Below are 22,062 nucleotides of genomic sequence, written 5' to 3'. Positions count from 1 at the left end.
GCCCATACTCACCAGATATGAGCCCCTGGGGTCAATTTAAATATATATTGAATGAATTAAATATGAATAATACTAAGTAAACTACATGAATTGTTATCAAGTGAATTTTATTTTGTAAAAAATATTGCATTAATCAGCAATGGTTTAGCACTCTTTCCTGAGTAGACCTCATATGATGTGTATGAGGTATGGAATCGAGTAACAAGCCATTTATTAAGTAGTTCCATTGGGAATTTAGCATATGCAATGTAATTTTTTTACACATTAAAATGCACTTAACAACAATTCACATGGTTAATTAGTGTTATTCACATTTAATTGATTCATTATGAACAATCACATTACATCCTTCTCTCTCTCTCTCTCTCTCTCTCTCTCTCTCTCTCTCTCTCTCTCTCTCTCTCTCTCTCTCTCATTTAAATTTATTTTTAAACAATGTCTTATTTATTTATTAATTTAAACTCAGTATTTTCAAAAATTTACTCTTGAAAATCCAGCACTTTAGAGTCCAAAATACTTTAAATTATACCACATTTTACAAATTAAAAAAATAAAATAAAAAAATCAACATTTTTACCATCTGGAAATAATAAGAAAGCAATCCAATGCTTGTATCATGCTTATTTGTCTTTAATAATCTTCAAAAGAGGATATTTCTGTCCTTATCAGGTGCTTGCTTAAATCTCTCTCTTTGTAGCCAGCAGGACTGAAACTGCATAAACAATACAATGTTCTTAATTTTTGCACCAGAACAAACTTGCCATTGAGATGCCATTTTTCAAATGAGACTGCTATGACAGCCTGTTTCAGGACTAGCTGGCCTCTCATTAGATAGAGTTGGTCTCTATTAATAACACACAAGCAAAAACAGTTGTAAAAAAGTTTTTTTTATGTGTGCTACTATGCAATATATGAAATCACTTTTATTAATAGTTGTAATATAACTAAGACTATCTATTGAAAGTACTGGTGCAGTACCAGTACAACTCATTACAAAGCTAAGCTTGTTCTGCTGTGAGAACTAAGACAGTTTCATTACCTGTGCAATTTAAATCTTGCTGGCTGTAAAAGAATATGAAAGGAATGTTTACAGATATAAATAATCTCAGTTTTTTTTGCTTAATATTTATTGAAATATGCAAAGGCTATTCACATAGTTGTAAGCAGTTTGGGAAGAGCACATTTCACTAAATCCAAAAAAAAATTTTAAGATCTGGCAGTTCCCAATCCCCAAGGGCACAGATTTTAAAGCATTTCCTGTATATGTATGTGTGTATATGTATATATGTATATATATATATATAAATTAATTAAGAGGACAAGAATAGAAAATGAGCTACAAAACAGGAATTAGAATTATAGGAAAATAAAAATAAAAAGTACTTATTGCTGAAAATCTCATGATTTCAACATCTTTGTCAAGGGTCAATCATCAAAATTACAAGAGACGTAGGGCCTCTGTTTTTGACATGAAATATACACTAGCATGTGGTGGTAGTTGTAAAAGAAATTTGAATTTAGTGGTATGGGAAGTTAGGCCTAAATGTTGAGATAAGCAAGGAATAGTGAATGTGTATTTCATGACCCTTGATAGAGACATTGAAATCACGAGATTTTCAGTAATAAGTACTTCTTTTTATTTTTATTTTCCTGCGTTTTCCATAGTTCCAATTCCTTTTTTGTAGCTCTTTTTCTTATTTTTTATTCTCATCCTCTCAATTAACTTGTATATCCATTATGATCATTAGATTCCTTCTGCTAAACAATACAGTGTCCCTAATCCAAAAACCATATAACATTACTTTTAATGTGAGAGAGAGAGAGAGAGAGACTGTGCAACAACCTGACAGAGAATTTTGACTTTGCAGAGGCATCTCAAATTAAAGAAAATTGTACAGCACTGGAGATACCACTTTGTGGTCCTGGTGAAGAATCAAAGTTAGATAATTCAGGAATCTGTCCTAAGTACTTTTGTGGTATGTCTAAAGATTAATTTTTTCTTGACTTCATCTAATTTAACTTCAATTAATTCAATAAGCATTAAGGGATTAATAAGTTATTTCCTGAATGCTTTATAATTTAATAGCAGGTTTGTATATTTTATATATATTCTTTATGCTCATATTATAATATATTTTCTCTATTATAATTAACTGATGATATATTAAGGAGTCCTTATGTTCTGTGATGTAATGACTAGATCGTAGATATAGCTTAGCTTAATTTTCAGCACTCACCTCATAGTAATCCGCTTAGCTCGTTGAAAGATTCACTCCATACATAGTAGTTATGAAATTTTTAACAACTTAGAGAAATTATACATTTAAAAATTGCTGAGCTTTAAAGATTTGCCAAAGAAAGGAAAGTGCACCTTCCTTTCTTATTATATTAATTTATTATATTAATTTTTCTTATTATATTAATATTATAATTAATAAATTAATTCCTTAATGCTTATTTAGTAAGAGATTTGTATATTTTATGTATATTCTCTCATGTAACACTCCCAAGCAAAAGGTTATCAGATATATATTCCCTGTCTTAACTAAATGTGGTCCTTGAGGTTGTCACAGACATTCTCTCAGATATGCCAGACAAGCTGTACTTGTTACCTGAGAGTCTAAAACGCTGATGGAACTGATATTTGGGTGACACTCAAGTCAAGTGGACCCAATTTCGGCGAAGACCAGACAGTCTGTGACCGACGAATTCTCTGCTTGCACCTTCACCTAATGGTGGGACTGTTAGTAATCCTGAATATAAGCTTCATGCACAAGCACACTGTGGGTACCAGGTGTGAACCAACATAAGCAGGGGTCGAGGTGTGGCACCCACACCACATGCAGGAATGCCTCCCCTCTGTGTTACCAGGCAATACTAGGTGGTAGATGACTCTCTCACCAACCGGTGCAATACCACCACTTTGCTTATTGGAAGCTTGAAGTGGTGGAACCAATGTTTAGTCTCCAGAGCTAAGTTCCAGTCAACCCTAACCCATCTCTTCCATCCGATGACTTTTGAGGTTATGATGAACATTATGGCGAGATCCAATCTTCCTTACATTTCGAGGGGACAGCTCTAAAACGGTGTTCGCAGGCCGGCCGCTAGTTAGTACACCGGGCTGAACCTACTGGTAACTCTTTAGGAGGCTTCCGGATCAGCTAGTGTATAATCTCAATACCTCTACTCTTCCAGATAGTGATTGGAGGGAGTCCGAATGGTGTGTATGCGAGGGACATTGTCGAGGCCATGTTATGTCAAGGATCTGGGTATATTCTTATCATGTGTACACCAAAGCCAATAATTTCATTACGTCATACAGCATGTCCCCTACAACTTTTTCTTACTATTGAATACACCACGAATTGTCAAATTAATAGAGTAAGCTTATCTGTGAAAAGATCTAAACCTCCCAAACACTTCCTAGTTCATTTCACAAATCTACGTGGTCCCAATTCTAATCTCAAAAATGTCCATTCCGCTTGCAGTCTGCCAAACCCCATGTACTTTTTCTGAACAGAATCTCAGTTATCGGTTAATTCAAATACTGCTCATCTCAGTTGCCTAAATTATTCGCTGTATGATTCCTTTCACCTCAAAGGTGGTACTTGTGCATGTGTCCGTTCTGATATTCCCTATCAGAGAATTGGTAATTTGGTACCTCCTCTTTTCGATCTTCTCTTGCTTAAAATCTCTCTACCTCATTATGTCAAATTCATCTGTTGTCTTTACCGTTCTCCACTAATCACTTGGAGCTCTTTGACTTCCTCTCTTTACAACTTGCTTTCTCCAGTCCAACTTTCCTAACAGTGAGGTAATTTTCCTTGGTGATTTTAATGTTCACAACTCCAGCTTGCTTCTGTTTTTGTCACACGAACCGAGCTGTTCGAGATGCCGAGGCTATTGCAATTACTAATGACCTTGCACAGATTGTTCATTTACCTATAAGAATAACGGACAATCTTAACCATACAGCCAACACACTTGATCTTTTTCTCACAAAACAACCCTTCTAAGTACACAGTCGAAGTGAGTGGTCCATTAGGCACCTCAGATCACAACTTGGTGATTGTCTCTTCTCCTATGGAGCCTTTATCTCGTGGCTATTCCCAAACTCGTGCATTACAAAAATGCAAAATGGGATGACCTGCAAGATTTCTTTTCTTCTTTTCCTTGATTGGATTTGCTCAATCTGAGCAAACGTTGACTTCTGATGTTAACGTTTGCTCAGATTGAGTCCGTGAAATTATTCTTGTAGGAATGAAATCCTTTATTTCACACTCCACTTTAAAATCTTATCCATTATCTAAACCTTGGTTTTCCAATAAATGGGCTTAGGCTGTTCAAGAGAAGAACGTTGCTTATCATAATTGGCTTGTTTCCAATTCTTCAGTTTCATTTTCTGCTTTTTCCAAAGCTCACAACAATTATAAAGCAGTTATTAATCAGTCCAAACTAGATTTTGAACAGGCTAAGAGTAGTAAACTTGCTTCTTGCTCTAATGGTAGCCGAGCATTCTATTCTCTTGCCAAAGCTATTGGCCACAACTTTTGCCCATCTCTGCTCCCACCTCTCTCAGAACCAGATGGTTCTGTTGTCACTTCGGCCAAGGATAAAGCTGACCTGCTAGCATCCCATTTTTCTTCCAATACATGGGATGTATTGGCAAACACCTTCCACCACTCCCAACACGCTCCATTCAATGCTTCGTGTGGTCATCCATCAAAAGATTTGTTATTTGGTTTGTTTTTAGGAGCATTAGCAACTAAGGCCATATTGCTCCGGGATATGCGGTGGTCATTCCCTGACCTTTCCGCATCCTCCGTATTTGGTGGTGACGGGCTCGAACCCCGGTGATTAGCAGTGCGTAGCACATGCTAATCAAGAAGCATGTGCTACGCACTGCTGCTCCTTCCCACCTGGCTACGGAGGCGCCAATCCCATCAAAAGTATGTCAGAAAGATTTTGATGAATCTTTATGCTAAGAAAGCTCCAGGACCTGATGTTATTTCTCCACTTGTTCTCAAAACCTTTGCTCCTGAACTTACTCTTATTCTTTGCCACCTATTTTCTTTCTTATTCCAAAGGAGTTTTTCCTTCTGTTTGGAAATTTGCTCATATCCAGCCAGTTCCTAAAAAGGGTGACAAATCCCTCCCATCGAATTATCGTCCCATTGTAATTACTTCTACTCTTTCTAAAGTAAAGAGAAATCAATTAACCGCCAACTCTAAAACTACTTAGAAACCTTCCATCTGATCAACGATCGCCAGCATGGATTCCATCAGTGTCGATCCATTGGTGATATTCTGGCTTATGTTACCCATTTATGGACAAGTTCATTGGAAAAGTTCAGAGAAACACAAGCAGTTGCTCGACATCTCAAAGGCTTTCAATCATGTTTGGCATGAAGGTCTTCTAAACAAGCTTCCATCTTATGGTTTGCCAACTGTTTTTTGTAATTGGTTATCGAGTTTTCTCTCCGATCGCTCACTGAGGGTGACGGTAAATGGCTCTCTGTCTTCTAACTTCTCCACTAATGCTGGTGTCCCACAAGATTTAATTCTTTCCCCCCACTCTTTTCTTCTTGTATATTAATGACCTTCTTCCATTGACTGGAAATCCTATCCATAGTTTTGCCGATGATAGCACATTGCATTCTACTTTCCATTTTGAGAAACCTTGCCCTGCTCAATCTGCTTCAACTTCTCGAATACCTGCTACTAATTCCTCAAATGTCGATCTCCAGGTAATTCTCCAGTGGGCAAAGACAACTTAGTTGATTTCAATCCTTCTAAAACTCAGTCTTGTCTTATTTCTCGCAAAAAGGATTCTTCTGCTCCAATGCTTATCTTTGGTGACATTCCGATTTCTAAGAAAGTTGATATATCTGTTTTGGGGATTACTCTGACTTCTAATCTCTCTTGGCACAAGCACATTACAAATATTGCTTCCTCTGCAAAAAAAAAAACTTTGTTTTCTCTTTCGCTCTTGGTGTTACATTTCTTCCGAACAGCTGTTCACTCTGTACACATCGCAAATCCGCCCTACCATGGAATTTTGTTCCCACATCTGGGGCGGTGCCCCCAAAACCTCTCTCAGGCTTCTAGATTCCATTCAGAAGAGGGCAATTAGGTTAATTAATGACTCATCTCTAACAGAGTCTCTCCACTCGCTGTCTCTTAGATGTACTGTTTCTGTTACATGCCTTTTCTATAGATACTTCCATGGGCACTGTTCTTCTGAATTGTCTTTTATAATTCCCGCTCTGTCTTTCAAAATAGTCCGAATCCGTGCCGCCACCAGCTAACATCCATTTACTGTCCAACTTTAAACTCACAGAACCAACTTTTTATCTTCTTCATTTATTCATTCCACTGCTGTTTTCTGGAACAATCTTCCTTCATATGTATTTCCTGAAAATTACAGTCTTCAGAAGTTCAAGTATAATGTCAACAAATATCTTCTTTCGTCTTCTCAACCCCCAACTCAAGCACGATGCTAAGTACTATAGGTTCTAATACCTCTCATGTTTGGGGTTTTCATAAAAAAAAAAAATTCCCAATCTTATGTTTAAACATAATAAAGCTTTTTCTTTTTTTATAAAAAACTTATTAAAAACTTATATATTAGAAATGACCGATTAATAGTACAGTATAATTCCTAAATCCAATTCAAAACTCGGATCTTTTTTGAAAATCTTACTGAAAAATAAATAACATTAATATTCTGGAATTACCCACAAGTCTTGCTCTTCATCAAGTATCATTAGTTTTGTTATTGTAAATCGCATTAAGACACTTGTATCTCATTGTGATTGTCAGTCATTGAGACTGATAATCACATTAATTTTTTTTGAATAAGAGTTGTCAATCTCATTGACTGACAACTACTCTTATTTAAACTGTTCATCTTTTAAACTTGAAATGCAAGTCCTATTCTTGCCAGAGCTTTTAACAGTGTAAAACTGTCATCATTGACTGTGCATTTAGCTGCCTCTTGTAAATACAGATGTTCTTCATAACAGTGTAGTGATTTTGCCACAACACTTGTCTGGAGAGATCTAGGTTGAATCCTGTCAGAGACTGGATGAGATTCAAGCATCCCTTCCAGTCTCCATGTTATGCCAACATGTTACAAACAATACACTGGCACTACATGGCATAAGATAATGTACTGTGAAACCAACAACAGAACAAATAAATGCAAATCAAACTGGCAATCATGATATAAGGTCTCTTGTAGACACCTGCCAGTGAAATTCAAACAGGTCAGTGACATGTAGATAAGAGATCAATTTGATGCACCAATACCTGAGAAGTATTGGTGCATCAAATTTTGGGAATCATTTTTGGGAATCATTTTTTGAAGTACCATTGCCTTGATGCCCTCCATAAAAAAAAAAAAAAAACCACCCCATTCTTTTATATATCTGGGATGGAGGTCCTAACTACAGGATAAATAAGACTAATTTTCTAGTAGGTAGTGGTATTAATTCTACACAGGAGAGAAGCACACACCAAATGTTGTAGTTGTGTAGAAACCTGATAACTGCATTAGATTAGCACTGATAAAAAGGGATGTGAGACATTAAATCTTCCCCCAGCTATGACCCAGACAATTTTACTTATTTCGTTATTTACTCTTGTGTTGTAACTTGCTACGATAATCCTAGCTCATTAAAGAAAGTACATCACTATTATTGTGTGCAAAACTTAAGTGTACACTGGTGTGCAAAACTTAAGAAACAGTCAGGTTTTCACCTGTAGCTTCTCATAGGAGTGGCCTGGATATGGAAAAAGCATACCAGAGGAACCTTGTGAGGTACAGAAATGATGAAGGAAACAACACCGACACAAGTTCGTTCTCGGCCATGGCAATATTCATTTGACCCTGGGGGCTCACATCTGGTGAGTATGAGCTTGGCACACCCAGGGTCCTGAGCCGGATATCATCATTCTTCTTTTTCTTGGTGAACAATGTTGTTGATAAGTTCTTGTAGTAACATCATCCATTCCTCTGTCAGCGTCATCTTCAGCTGGTGAACATTTACTGGTGGGTGTGGACATGCCGCCAGGCATCTCCCCAGAGTGTCCCATATGTGTTCGATGGGATTTAGACCGGTGGAATGGGAAGGCCAATCCATACGAACAGTGTCCTCACTTTCCAAAAGCATATCAATAGCTGCAGTGCGATGGGGTGTGGCGTTATTATCCAAAAACATGAACTCGAGGCCAATGGTACCTCGGAACAGATGCACATGGGGAAGGATTACATCAGTACAGTAGCATGCACCGGTTACAGTACCACCTTCCAGTATCTGGAGTTGTGTACGTCCATTCAAGATAATGCCTCCCCAGATGAGAACACCTCGACCACCATATCGATCCCTTTCAGTGATGTTTGTGGGGTGATACCATGTGCCAACCTCTCACCAGATTAGCAGACGTCCAGAATCACTACTGAGACTAAATCTACTCTCATCAGTAAAGGGTACCTTAAGTAAAGATTTTTGGTTGTAACCTTTACAAATAGTGTTGGTCCTTAAGTTTTGCACACCAGTGTAGTATATGTCAGATGTGAAAGTTGATAAATTTATCTTTAAACAAATAGGTTTTCTAAACTTTGAAGTTGTTATTCAGCTGTGCACATCAATAAAGGTGAATGATTACTCTTTTCTATTATACAGTAAATTGAATTAATGGATAAATATCTTTTAAATATACCAGAAGGGACAATTCATGATCATGTGAAAAAAAAAATCATATCATCACTGCAACTCTTCAATGTAATAACATGGCAACTCATCCATCACTGAATTAAAAATAATTGCACTGATAGGTGATGCCATGGTAGGGACTACAAACTGGCAGATCAGTCATATTAATCTTAATTGGTGTCAGTACTAGTAATTGTAGTAGAGGCAGAAATATGATGCAAACTTATTCAGCATTAGCTGAGAAAAAAAAAAAAAAAACACTGCTGACTTCATTTCCATCCCTTCTAATAATTATTATAATTTATATTTGTCTAATTAAAGAAGAATTGGACAAATTATAATTTGTCCAATTCTTCTTTAAATTTAATCAAGCAACAACTTCCACAACACATTTGGAATTTTTCATGCTTACATTCTTACTTTTGGAGCTGCTTTCCCCATTTTTCATATCAAATTTTTTCTGCATTTCTTATTATTTTAGATATATTTCTTATTATTAATTTTGAGTATATTATTCTTATATTCTAATAATAATAATAAATTTAACATATATCTATTTCTTTTATTGTTAGATATATAACAATAATAAGAAATAATAAAAACAGAACTGGCATTTATACTAGTACTGTTTTTATTTGTTTACTAGAAATGCTAATATTTGTCAGTGTTAGTACTTGTAGTAGAAGCAGAAATATGATACAGAGAAACAAGCTTATACAGCATGGATTTATTGGATGATTGTTTTCTACAGCAGCATGTTCAGGAGGCAACTAGAGGGAGTAATAATTAAGAATCTGCAGATAAAGGAACCACTAGGTGGCAGTGATCACAGTGTGCTGAAGTGGGATTTACTCAAAGAGGTAACTACCATCAGGGGTAAAGGGAAGGGTTTTTGCTTTCGTAAAGGTGACTGTGGAGGTCTGAGACATATTTAAATTCTATACAGTGGGACCAACTGATGATGTTACCAACAGCAAATTCAAAATCGGAAGCATTCAAAGAATTAATCTTGGAAGCTACTAGGCTTTACATACCAAGTAAGAAATATTGTTAAAGGTTTAGGCCTAAATGGCTGTCAGATTCAGATAGATGAACTAATGAGACATGTGGCAGAAAAGAAAAATCCATGGGATACATATAAATTAACAGGTGACACAGAAACTTATGATAGATATAAGCTGGTCTGTAACCAAGTCACAAATGAGGTTAGGCAGATTACAAAAAATCTTTGGCAAAGGATACAAAGAAAAACAGCAAAGAGTTCTTTCCTTATGTAAACTATAGAAGGAAGGGGATGAATCAGAATGGTCCACTGGATATTGATAGTTCAAGTGTTGGTGATCCGGCTCAGGTAGCTAACAAACTAAATGAGTATTTTGCATCTACATTCACACATCAGGAGTTATTTAAGGAGGAGAATGCCAGAGGTGAATTAAACTCTGGCAGTGAGCTTGATGATTTTGTAATAACTGAGAGCAAAGTGGAGGAGAAATTGTTGAAGATAAACATAAGAAAGGCACCTGGGGTGAATGGGAACTATCCAGTTATATTAAAGGAGGAAGTAAGCAAACCGTTAGCCATAATTATGATAGCTTCCTTGGACTCAGGGGGGTTACCTATATACTGGAGATGTGCAAATGTGACCCCATTTCACAAACAAGGACCCAAGAGCGACACAAGTAATTACACACCTTAGTTTAACTTCTGTTCCAGGGAAATTAATGGAAGCACTGGTTAAAGAAGCATTGCAGGATCATCTAGATAAGACTTCAGTTATAGCTCAGACACAGCATGGTTTTGTTAAGGGGAAGTCTTATCTTACCAATTTGATTGGATATTATGATGTGGTGACAAAGGAACTGGATGCGGGGAATAACTTTGATATCATATATTTGGATCTTAGAAAGGCTTTTGATACTGTTGCACATGGAAGACTGCTGCACAAATAACTCCTGATGATACTGTTGCACATGGAAGACTGCTGCACAAATTGGAGCAGTGTGGCATTGGAGGCAAATTGCTGGTATGGATAAAGGGATGGTTAAGTGGGCAAAGACAGTGAGTGGGAATCAATGGACACGGCTCTTCATGGACTAATGTTATTAGTGGAGTCCCTCAGGATTCAGAGGCGCCTCCGTAGCCAGGTGGGAAGGAGCAGAAGTGTGTCGCACACGTTTCTTGATTAGACCGTCGAGCCCGTCACCACCAAATACGGAGGATGTGGAAAGGTCAGGGAATGACCACCGCATATTCCGGAGCAATATGGCCTTAGTTGCTAATGCTCCTAAAAACCAAATAACAACAACAACAACTCAGGATTCAGTGTTGGGTCCATTGTTGTTTTCTGTATTTATTAATGATATTAATGATGGTATATCAGGCTTAATGTTGAAGTTTGCAGATGATACAAAGGTTTTCAGTGCTATGACAGTATGCTACTGAAAACAGGATCTAGAAAAGTTGAGCAGATGGGTTGAGTGGTGGCAACTGAAGTTTAACGACAAATGTAAAGTACTGCATATGGGAAGCAGTTACCTCAGAGTAATGTATCAATTGTGTGTTACTACACTGACAGTGGTAGAGAATGAAAAGGATCTGGGGGTAATTGTGCAGGCAGATATGAAGTTTTCTGAGCAGAACAGACAGTCGGCAAGAGTAGCTCATAGTGTCTTGTTAATGGTATATACAGGAATTTTTCTAGCAGGGATATGGAGGTGATTATCCTCTTATTATAAGACAATGGTCGGGCTACACCTTGAGTACTGTATATAGGTCTGGAGGCCTCATTTAAGGAAGAATGTAGAGCTGCTGGAGTGAGTGCAGAGAAGGGCAATAAGATTAGCGAATGGAACAAAGGGTTGGTCTTGCAAAGAAAGGCTTAAATTTTTGTAAATTATGGTGTCTGGAGACTAGGCACTTGCGAGGAGATCTGATTGAGGTGTATAAAGCCTTGAATGGTTTGAGCATTTTCAATGCTAATGGGATTCTTTCTCTTGCTCAGAATAATCACCTGAGTGGGCATAAATTCAAATTGTGGAAAGACAGTTGTAGGATAGATGTGTGGAAGTTTGCCTTTAGCGAGTATGTGGTTGATTTCTGGAACAAACTTTCATATATTGTTGCAGAAGTTGATAGCTTAAATAGATTAAAGGCAGAACTAGACAAACATTTGGATCAAGTGGATGGGTGATATTAGAATATTTGTGGGTTTTTTTTTTTTTTTTTTTTTTTTTTCTTGGCTGATGATGTATAAGCTTGCTTTCTTGCATCTTATGCCTTTACTAAGGCTGATGCTAATGCTAATATCAAGTTGTCCACAGACGTTTTGCAGCAATGGCAGCTGAATCATATTAAATATTGCCCTCCTTGAATCCATGCCGTTCAGACCAACTGAAAGTCCATTGCTAGTAATTTTGCAGTAATTTTTATTTTAATGAACTTTCAGGAGAAAATTGTGCTGTTTCTGTAGGGGACTAAGAGCTTTGGATTTCTCTGGAGTTCCTTTTAAACTTCTTTTTAAGTTCTTTTTCGGAAAATTAAAGTAGCTGGGGAGAGTCTTAGGACTCAGATTCTCCTAAGGAAAAAAGTAAGCTTTTCTCCCAAAGATTTATCATAATAAAATTAAAAATTAAAATTTGGATGGGAAAAACCAAGGTTTCTAACAGTGAACCTCTATACGCATCATCAGTTGGTCCAAATGGCATGAATGTAGGGAGAGCTCCATTTAAAAATTTAGTTGCCTTAGTTCTTTTAAGGAGCTTAAAAGAACTTTTAGTCTGAAGACTAGGCACCTGTGAGGTGATCTGATTGGGGTGAATAAGGCCTTGAATGGGTTGAGCAGGTACAATGCTGATGGGATTCTTCATCTTGCTCAGATTACGAATCTGAAAAGGCATAAATTCAAATTGAGGAAGGACATTTGTAGAATAGACGTTGGGAAATTTGCCTTTAGCCAGTGGGTGGTTGAATGCTGGAAAAAACTTCCATCTGTCATTTTGGAAGCTGATAGTTTAAATAAATTCAATGAAGAACTGGATAAACTTTAAGGCCGAATGGTTGTTGAAAACGGGATTTTTTTTTTTTTGGCTGATGCTGTATAAACTTGCTTTCTTGCATCATACGCCTCTACTAATGCTAATGCAGTAATAAGTATAGCGGACCCACACTTTATGATATTAATCCATTCCACAGACACCATCGTATCTTAAAAATATTCTAATGTGAACCCAATACTGTTGTTTGGTAATTCGTTTCAAGACCTCGGAAATTGAAATTTTTGCTATTTTGTAAATTTCTCTAAAAGGTGATTTTCGCTGTTTATCTCTCTAAAAGGTGATTTTCGCTGTTTATCTCTCTAAAAGATGATTTTTATAATGGAAATTGTACATATTGATTAAAAAATTGATTAAAACACAACACAAAAAATCACTTCAACTAAAGGATGCCTCTCAGCCAATAGCTCAATTAAAGGATGCCTCTCAGCCAATGGCTGAGAGGAAGGACCACGTGGTCCAGTTTTGAAAAATCATAAAGTGAAATAAGTAGGGGCCGGTTAATGATCAACAGTTATTAGAATTAGCAAATTTATAGAATCAAGTTTCAAAAATCCAATTCAAATCATTAAAATGCACTACACTTTCATCGTTATCATATGTTCGGTTATAAGAATTAATTTCGAGTGCCTTGGTAATATTTTTCTAAAACACATACCATAAAACAATAGAAACAATGCCGACCAGGCTAGCCGGGTAGGTAAAGTGCCTGCCTGGCAACCCAAAGGTCACGGGTTCGATTCCCGCCTCGGGCTGGATATCACGATGGTGCCAAACCAACCGGATTGGTTGGATATCCCGGCAACGATACACGAAGGAAGCACGAAAAAACTGGTTCCTTCGTGTATTGATCACATCATACAAAATAAAATAGAAACAATTTGCAGTTTCCAGTTTATTGGGCTTTTCTATTAGTGCAATAAATGGGTAGTAAACTAGATATTATTGCATTTGCGATAATACCAATAGCTGGAATTCTGTGAGTTATTATGTTAGTATGGTGAAATGTTTTTCCCCTTCCATGAAATTTTCAATCATATAAAAAATAAATAAATTTTCAGAATCTTCTCTTCATTCCTATTTTTTAAGCTTCATAATCTTTTTACTTCATACTCATTTGTGCATGCCGTGTTCTTTTTTATTGATTGCTAATCTTTTTTGCTTATCTTCGTTTAAATTTTACAACCCAAAAAAAAAAAGTTAGCAAACAGAAATATTGATTAGTTAGTATATACATATTACAGTAATATTAATTAAGCTATGTACATAAGTGTAAATTTATTTTTATTTTGCTAACCTAAGGGAAATATTCTTCTGATTTTCATTTATCAAATAATTTTTTTTAATTGGTAAGGTAATAAAGTGCAAATTTGTGTTTTATATCTTTACTTTTATAGTTTATGGTTAGTATTCTCCTATTTTCACTTATTAGAACCTCAGTTTAATATAATTAAACAATTCGCAAATGTGATCACAATGACCGGTATTTACTACATATCATATAGTGAACAGTTTATATTATGGAGAGCCCATTGTAAAGTGATTTGATCATACAGTGAACTAATTGTAAAATGGGGATCCACTGTATTTTTTTAAACCAAGACTTGGGGAATAATATTGGAGGATTTTTCTCTCATCTGCATTCCACTAAGGACCTAGTTTCTTAACTCCGTGCTGAACAGGAATAATAGCTATGTTTTTTTGCAGTTACTTAGAGAGCCAGTGGTGTCATTTACAAAACCATTTATAGTGGTTCAAACTCCAATTATATTCAGTCATTCTGAACTTGGGAATTTGTATCATAATTCCTGAAATATCACTGCACTGAAAAGTTCACATGTATCTAACATATTATGCACTGTTTTAAAATCTTAGCCTTCTCTTCCATTTGAGTTATGTTTGAAATATTGCAGAGGATATCACAGCAGACCTGTCACTGCATCTGTTTGAATTATGATGTACATGATATATTAAATCCACTGGTAAGAAAGGGTGGGGTCTTTTTAATGGTGCCTCTATTAGCAGCCATCTATAAATTCTTCATAAAGGAATTAATTAATTAATTAATTAATTTCATATGGTAAAGAAAGTTATGCTCTTCCTAATCACTGAAATTATTTTTTTCATAGTGAAGAAGAAAGAGACATGTGTTTATACTCATAAGTATGACATAGTTAATGGAGCAGAAACACTTTTGGATTCTAAATATCATTTCACAAAAGAGTATCAGGTAATATTTAATTTTAAATTATTAATATTAGTTGTAAATTAAAATTAATTTTAAAGAAAAATTATATGCTTTACCTGCATTCAATATTGATCATAGAGAGACTTTCTGCTCTTGCTAGAGGCCAAGTACTTAACCTTATGGCTTGGGCTATGGTTCAACTTAGAGATAAACTTAGATGTTATGCTTTTAAATAAAAGTTTACTTCCATTTATCTCTTGAATGTATCACGTGGACTAGGAGTCAGCAACCTTATTCCACATAGAGACTAGAGAACATGTCTGTGAGTGGACAGACAGACATCCACTCACAGACATCTCTATAGCTAATAAATAAAGGCAATAATAATAAAACATAATAAACTTTGAGTAATGTTTATTTTATTTAAGTAATATTATGTCTTAAGAACAAGCAAATGTACGAATTTATGGCGTTTGTTGCTCGAAAGTCTATCAACATTAGGTGACAGGCTGGACGAGGCCAGATGCAGGACATCATCTTGCTCTTCGTGTATTCCATTTTTGAGAAGAGTTGCTGCTCACACATATAAATACTACCAAATGTCGATGCCAATTTTTTTCACGTGTTATACCAAGTTGGTTTATTTCCCAGATTCCAGAAGATATTTCCTGTAGGACTCTAGTAGAGATACACCCTCTTCATGAAATATTGATCTTAATAGATCAATACACTGCATCTCAATAAGTTCCATTTGAACATTTTCTGATACAGTATCCACTTTCACATCAAACAGAGTGGCAAACAGCCTGAAATCACCTGTGTGCAAAATATCAGCAAAAGGGGAAGAAAACTCAGTTCTCAAGTCACGTATCACAGTCACAAATATGTTGGCGTCTGTTGGTTAGGTCTCCTGGAATTTAGGGAAATGAGCATATTCTCAAGCTGGCACTCCCATAGTTGTAATTTTGTTTCGAAGGCAACGATGTATCCACACATCTCATGTATCAGCAGATTTCTTCCCTGAAGCTGCAAGTTCTGGTCATTTAAATGGGATGTTAAACCCACCAAAAATTCCAGACATGAATGCCATTTGGGATTGCAAAATTCACATTTTTCACATTTTTACTTTCAAAGACATGACATAATGTAAAAAAACATTATGGAAATCCTATTCTCGAAACTTTATTAGTCATGTTAGCATTAGCAAGTAAAGCATATAAGGAAAGAAAACAAGCTTATACAGCATCAGCCAAAAAAAAAAACTTCCCATTTCACCGATCTGGTCACTCCAAATGTTTGTCTAGTTCAGTCTTAAATTTATTTAAGCTATCAACTTCCACAACAACAACAACAGATGGAAGTCTGTTCCAGCAGTCAACTACCTGCTGGCTAAAGGCAAACTTCTGCACATCTATTCTACAACTGTCTTTCCTCAATTTGAATCTAAACCCCCTCAGGTTCTTAATCTGAGCCATTGGAAGTATCCTGTCAGCATTGAGCCTATTCAAACCATTCTAGGTCTTATACACCTAGATCAGATCACTTCGCAGGTGCCTAGTCTCCAGATGCTGCAACTTGCAGAACTTAAGCCTTTCTTTGTAAGTGCACCCCTTGGTTCCTCTCACCAGTTTTGTTGCCGTTCTCTGTACTCGTTCTAGCAACTCTACATCCTTCCTAAAATGAGGCCTCCAGACCTGTACAAAGTACTCAAGGTGTGGCCTGACCATTGCCTTATACAAAGGGATAATTACTTCCTTATCTCTGCTAGCAAAATTCCTATATATCATTGACAAAATTCCATGACCTGCTCTGGCAACTCATCTGCACTGCTCAGAAACCTTCATATCTGCACTGCTCAGAAACCTTCATATCTGACTTCACAATTGCCCCCAGGTCATTTTCATTCTCTATCTCCCTGAGTGTAGTACCACACAGTTGCTAGATTTCTCTTGGGTTACTGCTACCTATATGCAGTGCTTTGCATTTGTCAATGTTAAATTTCAGTTGCCATTTCTCTACCCATCTGCCTAACTTTTCCAGATCCTGTTGCAATAGCATACTGTCTTTACTGGTAGTAACAACTCTGCCAACCTTTGTATCATCTGCAAATTTGGAGATTAAGCCTGATATACCTTCATCAATATCATTGATAAATACACAAAACAACAATGGGCCCAGTACTGAACCCTGGGGAACTCCACTAATAACATTAGTGCATGTAGAGCATTGTCCATTTATTACCACTCTCTGCTATCTCCCACTCAACCATCCCTTTATCCATTGCAGCAACTTTCCCTTAATGCCATACTGCTCCAATTTGTACAGCAGTCTTCCATGTGCAACAGTTTGTATGATATTTTGTATGATATCAAAATTATTTTTTTGCATCCAGTTCCTTTGTGACGACATTGTAGTATCCAGTCAGTTGGTCAGAGAATACTTCCCCTTAACAAACCCATGCTTTGTCTGAACTTTTACTGCAGTTTTGTCTAGGTGATCCTGTGTCACCTCAAACTTCAGCAATATGGCATTAAGGGCAAGTTACTGCTGTCGATAAAGGGATGGTTAAGTGGAAGAAGACAGAGAGTGTTTTTCAATGGGCACTGCTCTTCGTGGACTAATGTTATCAGTGGAGTTCCCCAGAGTTCAGTGCTGGACCCTACGTATCATCAAGCTATCTGTCTTGCTACTAGAGCATATCGAACATCTTCCATACAGAGCCTATATATTGAAGCACATGAACTACCATTATTTCTTCGACGTAGGCAGTTGTCTCTAAAATATGCTTTCAAACTGAAATTCCTGCCAGACCATCCTACACGGTCATCCATTTTTGAGCCACGATGGGAAAGTTTATACGTCTGTCAGACTGCCAATCGTCCTTTTGGTATTTACGTCCAGAAGCTACTCAGAGAACTTGAAATTGAGGTAGACAAGGTTGCCCAAACACCAAATTCCTAGCCACATCAGGATTAAGGGAAATGATTTGGTTGACACCACAGCCAAATCAGCAATTCCCACTAATAATTGCTGCCTGTTAGTCCCCTATACAGACTACAGGCAAATAATACACAAAAAAAATACACTCCCAATGGCAGGATTCATGGAGTATTATTATTAGCCATAAGGAAGCCTGAGGCTTTTGCTGCACCAGCCAAAAAAAAAAACATTCCTGAGTTACCCTGAGAGAGAGAGAGAGAGAGAGAGAGAGAGAGAGAGAGAGAGGGAGAGAGAGAGAGAGAATCACTAAGGAAGTGAAGAATGATGATATCCAGCTCGGGACCCTGGGTGTGCCAAGCCCATACTCACCAGATGTGAGCCACTGGGGTTAGACAGACTACAAATAAATTACATTAGATAAAGCCTGTAATTGAACCGTGGCAGTCTAGTCTGCTCAGGAATCATAAAGGGGAAGTTGTTCTTGTTCAAACCTGCATAGGATACATTCTTTCTTGCTGAGAGTTGATGACCCTCCTATGTGTGAGTCCTGTGATACAGTTTTATCCCTGAAATGTATTTTAATCAAGTTCCCAGATTTTAATAATATGCACTTTACCACTTTTAACCATGTGACTGAAACTTATACACTCAGTTAGATTTTATCCAACAATGACAAAGTGTCAATTCTTTTTAGTTTTTTACAGATTACTAATTTATATACATGTATATAAAATAAGCTTTATATTTTTAGAATATATACCACCTTTTAAACTTATACCTAATCTTTTGACCAGGTAACCTCTTTCAAAGTTACCAGAATCTATTTTCACCTTTGTCTTGCCACATAATAACTACTGCTGCTAATGTGCCAGAAAAATCCAATCCAATCCAATACTTATTCCTCTCTTATATCTTGCAAAAAGGATTCTTCTGCTTCTATGTTTATCTTCAGTGAGACTCAGCTTTCTCAACAAGATCACATATCTCTATTCTCTTAGCATATGTGCATCTCAAATATTGCTTCCTCTGCAACTGGGTTTTTTCTTTCACCCTTGGCATTATTCTTCTTCTAAACAGCTAATCACTCTGTGCAAATCTCAAATCCACCCTACCATGGAATAACATCCCCACATCTTTGATGGTGCCCATATAACCTCTCTCAGGCTTCTAGACTCCATTCCAAAAGAATGCAGTTAGTTTAGTTAATGACCCATCTCTTACAAAGTCTCTCCACTCTCTGTCTCACAGACATTCTGTTTCTGATGCATGCCTTTTCCATAGATACTTCCATATAAAATACGACTGGACACTGTTCTAAATTGGCTTCTCTAATTCCCCCTCTCTCTTCCACACCAGTCTGAATACATGCCACACTTAGAACATCCATTTACTGACCAACTTAAAACTCATCATCATCATTCTACTCTTCCGTTTGGTCTGGGTTGAGTCTCTATTTAAATATCAACCTCTATTGTTGTCGGTCTCTTGAATCTTTCATCATTTGTTGATAGCTATGAAAGTCTGTGTTTTCCTTTAGGCATTAGAGCCATTCTCTTTTAACTCTTCCTGGTAGTCTCTTATCTCTAATTCTTCCTGTCAGTACTACATTAGACAGCTGTGTTATTTCATCCGGTTCACATGTCCAAACCACTGAAGTTGTTTTTTGTAGATCTGCTCTATTATGCTGCATTCAAAATTTAGATCTTTTCTTACTTGTTCATTAGTTTTATGTTCTCTCCAATTTATTTTATTGATTTTCCTTAGACATCTCATTTCAAATGCCATTATTTTTTGCCTTTCTTTCTTATTTATTCTCCATGTCTCTGATCCATAAGTTGCTGTAGGTATGATGACAGTTTCATATAGTTTAATTTTTAAACTATTTGAGAGTTTTTTTTTTTTTTGCTCTTCCATATGTTTTGAGTTTGTTCATGTTTGTCCATCTGATGTTCAGTCTGTGATTAATTTGGTCAATATTACTTAGGTTTCTGGTTATTAGAGAGCCCTTGTTCTGTTTGTTGATTTCGGATGTTTATGTCTTTTCCAATTCGCATTACTTTGGTTTTATTTAAATATTAATATTAATTCCATAATTGTTGCTTGCTTTATTGATGTTTGTTAATATTTCTTTTAGTTGTTCTTTGGTTTCTGTTAAAATCACAATATCATCCGCATATTTTATGTGGTTTATATTTTTTCCATTTATTATTGTGCCTCTTTTTTCTTCAATTGATTTCATTAGTTCTTCTAGGTAGATATTAAATAGATATGGAGATAAAGGGCATCCCTGCATGACTCCTTCTCTATTTCAAATTTCTCTGTTTTTGAGGTTGTTGAATTTTACTATTACTCTTGTATTTTTGTGGAAATTGTTTACAAAGTGGGATGTTTTGTAGTTGCTTCATTAAATTTTCTCTGTTTACATAGTCAAATACCTGCTTGAAATCAATGAAGCACAGATAAAGAGCTTTCTTCTTATTCCAGTATTTTTCTGCAATGATGTTTAGTGTTGAATATTTGGTCTGTTGTTGATCTGTCTTTTCTAAATCCTACTTGTTCTTCCTCTATTGTTTCTTCGTATATTTTAAATATCCTAATTTGTAAGATCCTTATTTATAAGGATCTTACAAAATATTTTATATATATGGTTTAAAAGGGTAATGGGTTTATAATTCTGACAATTTTCTTTATCTCCTTTTTTGTGTATAGGTACTATTATTCCACTATTCCAGTCTTCTGTTATATATCACCGTAAATAAAATTATATTAAAGAATTGTGCGAGGTGTTCTAACATTGCATCGCTTCCGAATTTCCATAGTTGTGCTTGGATACCATCATTTTCAGGTGCCTTGCCATTCTTCATTTGGCTAATTGCTTTCTGAACTTCTTTTGTTATCAAGGGTGCTTTATCTCTTCTATTATCTAAGACAGGAGCATTTTTTCTTTCCTCTTTGAACAACTTCAAACTCACAGAACCAAATTTTCTTCTTCCTCCTTTTTTTTGTTGTTTGTTGTTTGTTATTTGGTTTTTAGGAGCATTAGCAACTAAGGCCATATTGCTCCGGGAATATGCGGTGGTCATTCCCTGACCTTTCCGCATCCTCCGTATTTGGTGGTGATGGGATCGAACCCTGGCCTAATCAAGAAGCGTGTGTTACGCACAGCTGCTCCTTCCCACCTGGCTACGGAGGCGCCGGTTCTTTCTCCTTTATCCTTACCAATTTCTCTTTTCTGGAACAACAACAAAACAGAAATTTCTAGAACAACAAGAAAAATTCTTCACAAGAATTTCTTGAAAATTACAATCTACACAAACTGAAATCTTGTTGATATAAGGTTTCAATTTCTGTATACTTGAACACATACCGGTAGAGCTTCTGCAGCCACATGGTCAACAATCAGAATGAAATTAAACCTTCCTCCCTCAAGATCTTTTGTAACATTGTCTAATAAAAATTTATTCTAATGAATTGCTATATAGAATTTTAAGATATTGAATTGTATAGACACAGACTGAAACTTTTGAGCAGATAAAAGGTAAAGTGCAGCCATTATCAACCCACTGCAGGATGGAAGCCTCCTCAACAATTCATGCTGAGGGAAATGGACCATAATCTGCCACGCTGGTCCAGTGCAGGTTGGCAGATCGACCGTATTCAGCAGTCAGGGACGTGAACCCCAGTCTACTCAAAGAGCGTGTGCTATGCACTCCCACTCCTGAATACTCACCTAGTAATAATCAATTTTTGAACCATCTAAGTGGATACTTTCTATGTTAGGAAGGAATGCTATCAACAATATTTCTTGATTTATTTATTACTATCTGTTATTAAAACTCTCATAGTTGAGCATTAACATATTATAATAATAATACATTAATAATACTAATGAGAGAATTAATAAGAGAAAAGAGAAGGGTTCCTCTTTTTAAGGAGATCACATTGGCCTTAGATATTATCTGAGTTACAATGGGAGCAGGTGAAATTCCTATGACAAGCACATGCTAAATGAAAAATGCTCTTGCAGATGTTGTCCAACTAATGTGCAAGACATAATGCTTTGTCATTTTTTTTTTTTTTTTTTTTTCTTTATCTAAGTAAATTAAGTCATTGCATCCAGTTCCATAATGGCCTGATAAGATCTTCCCTTGGCAAACCCATATTG

At 36.3% G+C, this 22,062-nt stretch overlaps 1 protein-coding gene across 2 annotated transcripts in view; it reads left to right on the top strand.

The window, feature by feature from the left end:
- LOC150091211 (hemocytin-like) overlaps nt 1–22,062 on the top strand; it is a 1,750,539-nt gene that overhangs the window by 1,564,471 nt on the left and 164,006 nt on the right. For both annotated transcript variants that reach the window (XM_090374755.1, XM_090374750.1), the window contains 2 exons: nt 1,869–1,976; nt 14,899–14,999. In XM_090374755.1, the coding sequence (XP_090230881.1) occupies nt 1,869–1,976; nt 14,899–14,999 (209 nt within the window). The remainder of the gene's footprint in view (nt 1–1,868; nt 1,977–14,898; nt 15,000–22,062) is intronic.

The sequence above is a fragment of the Mastigoproctus giganteus genome, chromosome 1 (assembly GCF_048544385.1).
Source record: "Mastigoproctus giganteus isolate SK-2022 chromosome 1, ASM4854438v1, whole genome shotgun sequence".
NCBI lineage: Eukaryota > Metazoa > Arthropoda > Arachnida > Uropygi > Thelyphonidae > Mastigoproctus > Mastigoproctus giganteus.
This window is presented reverse-complemented; position numbering and strand designations above follow the sequence as displayed.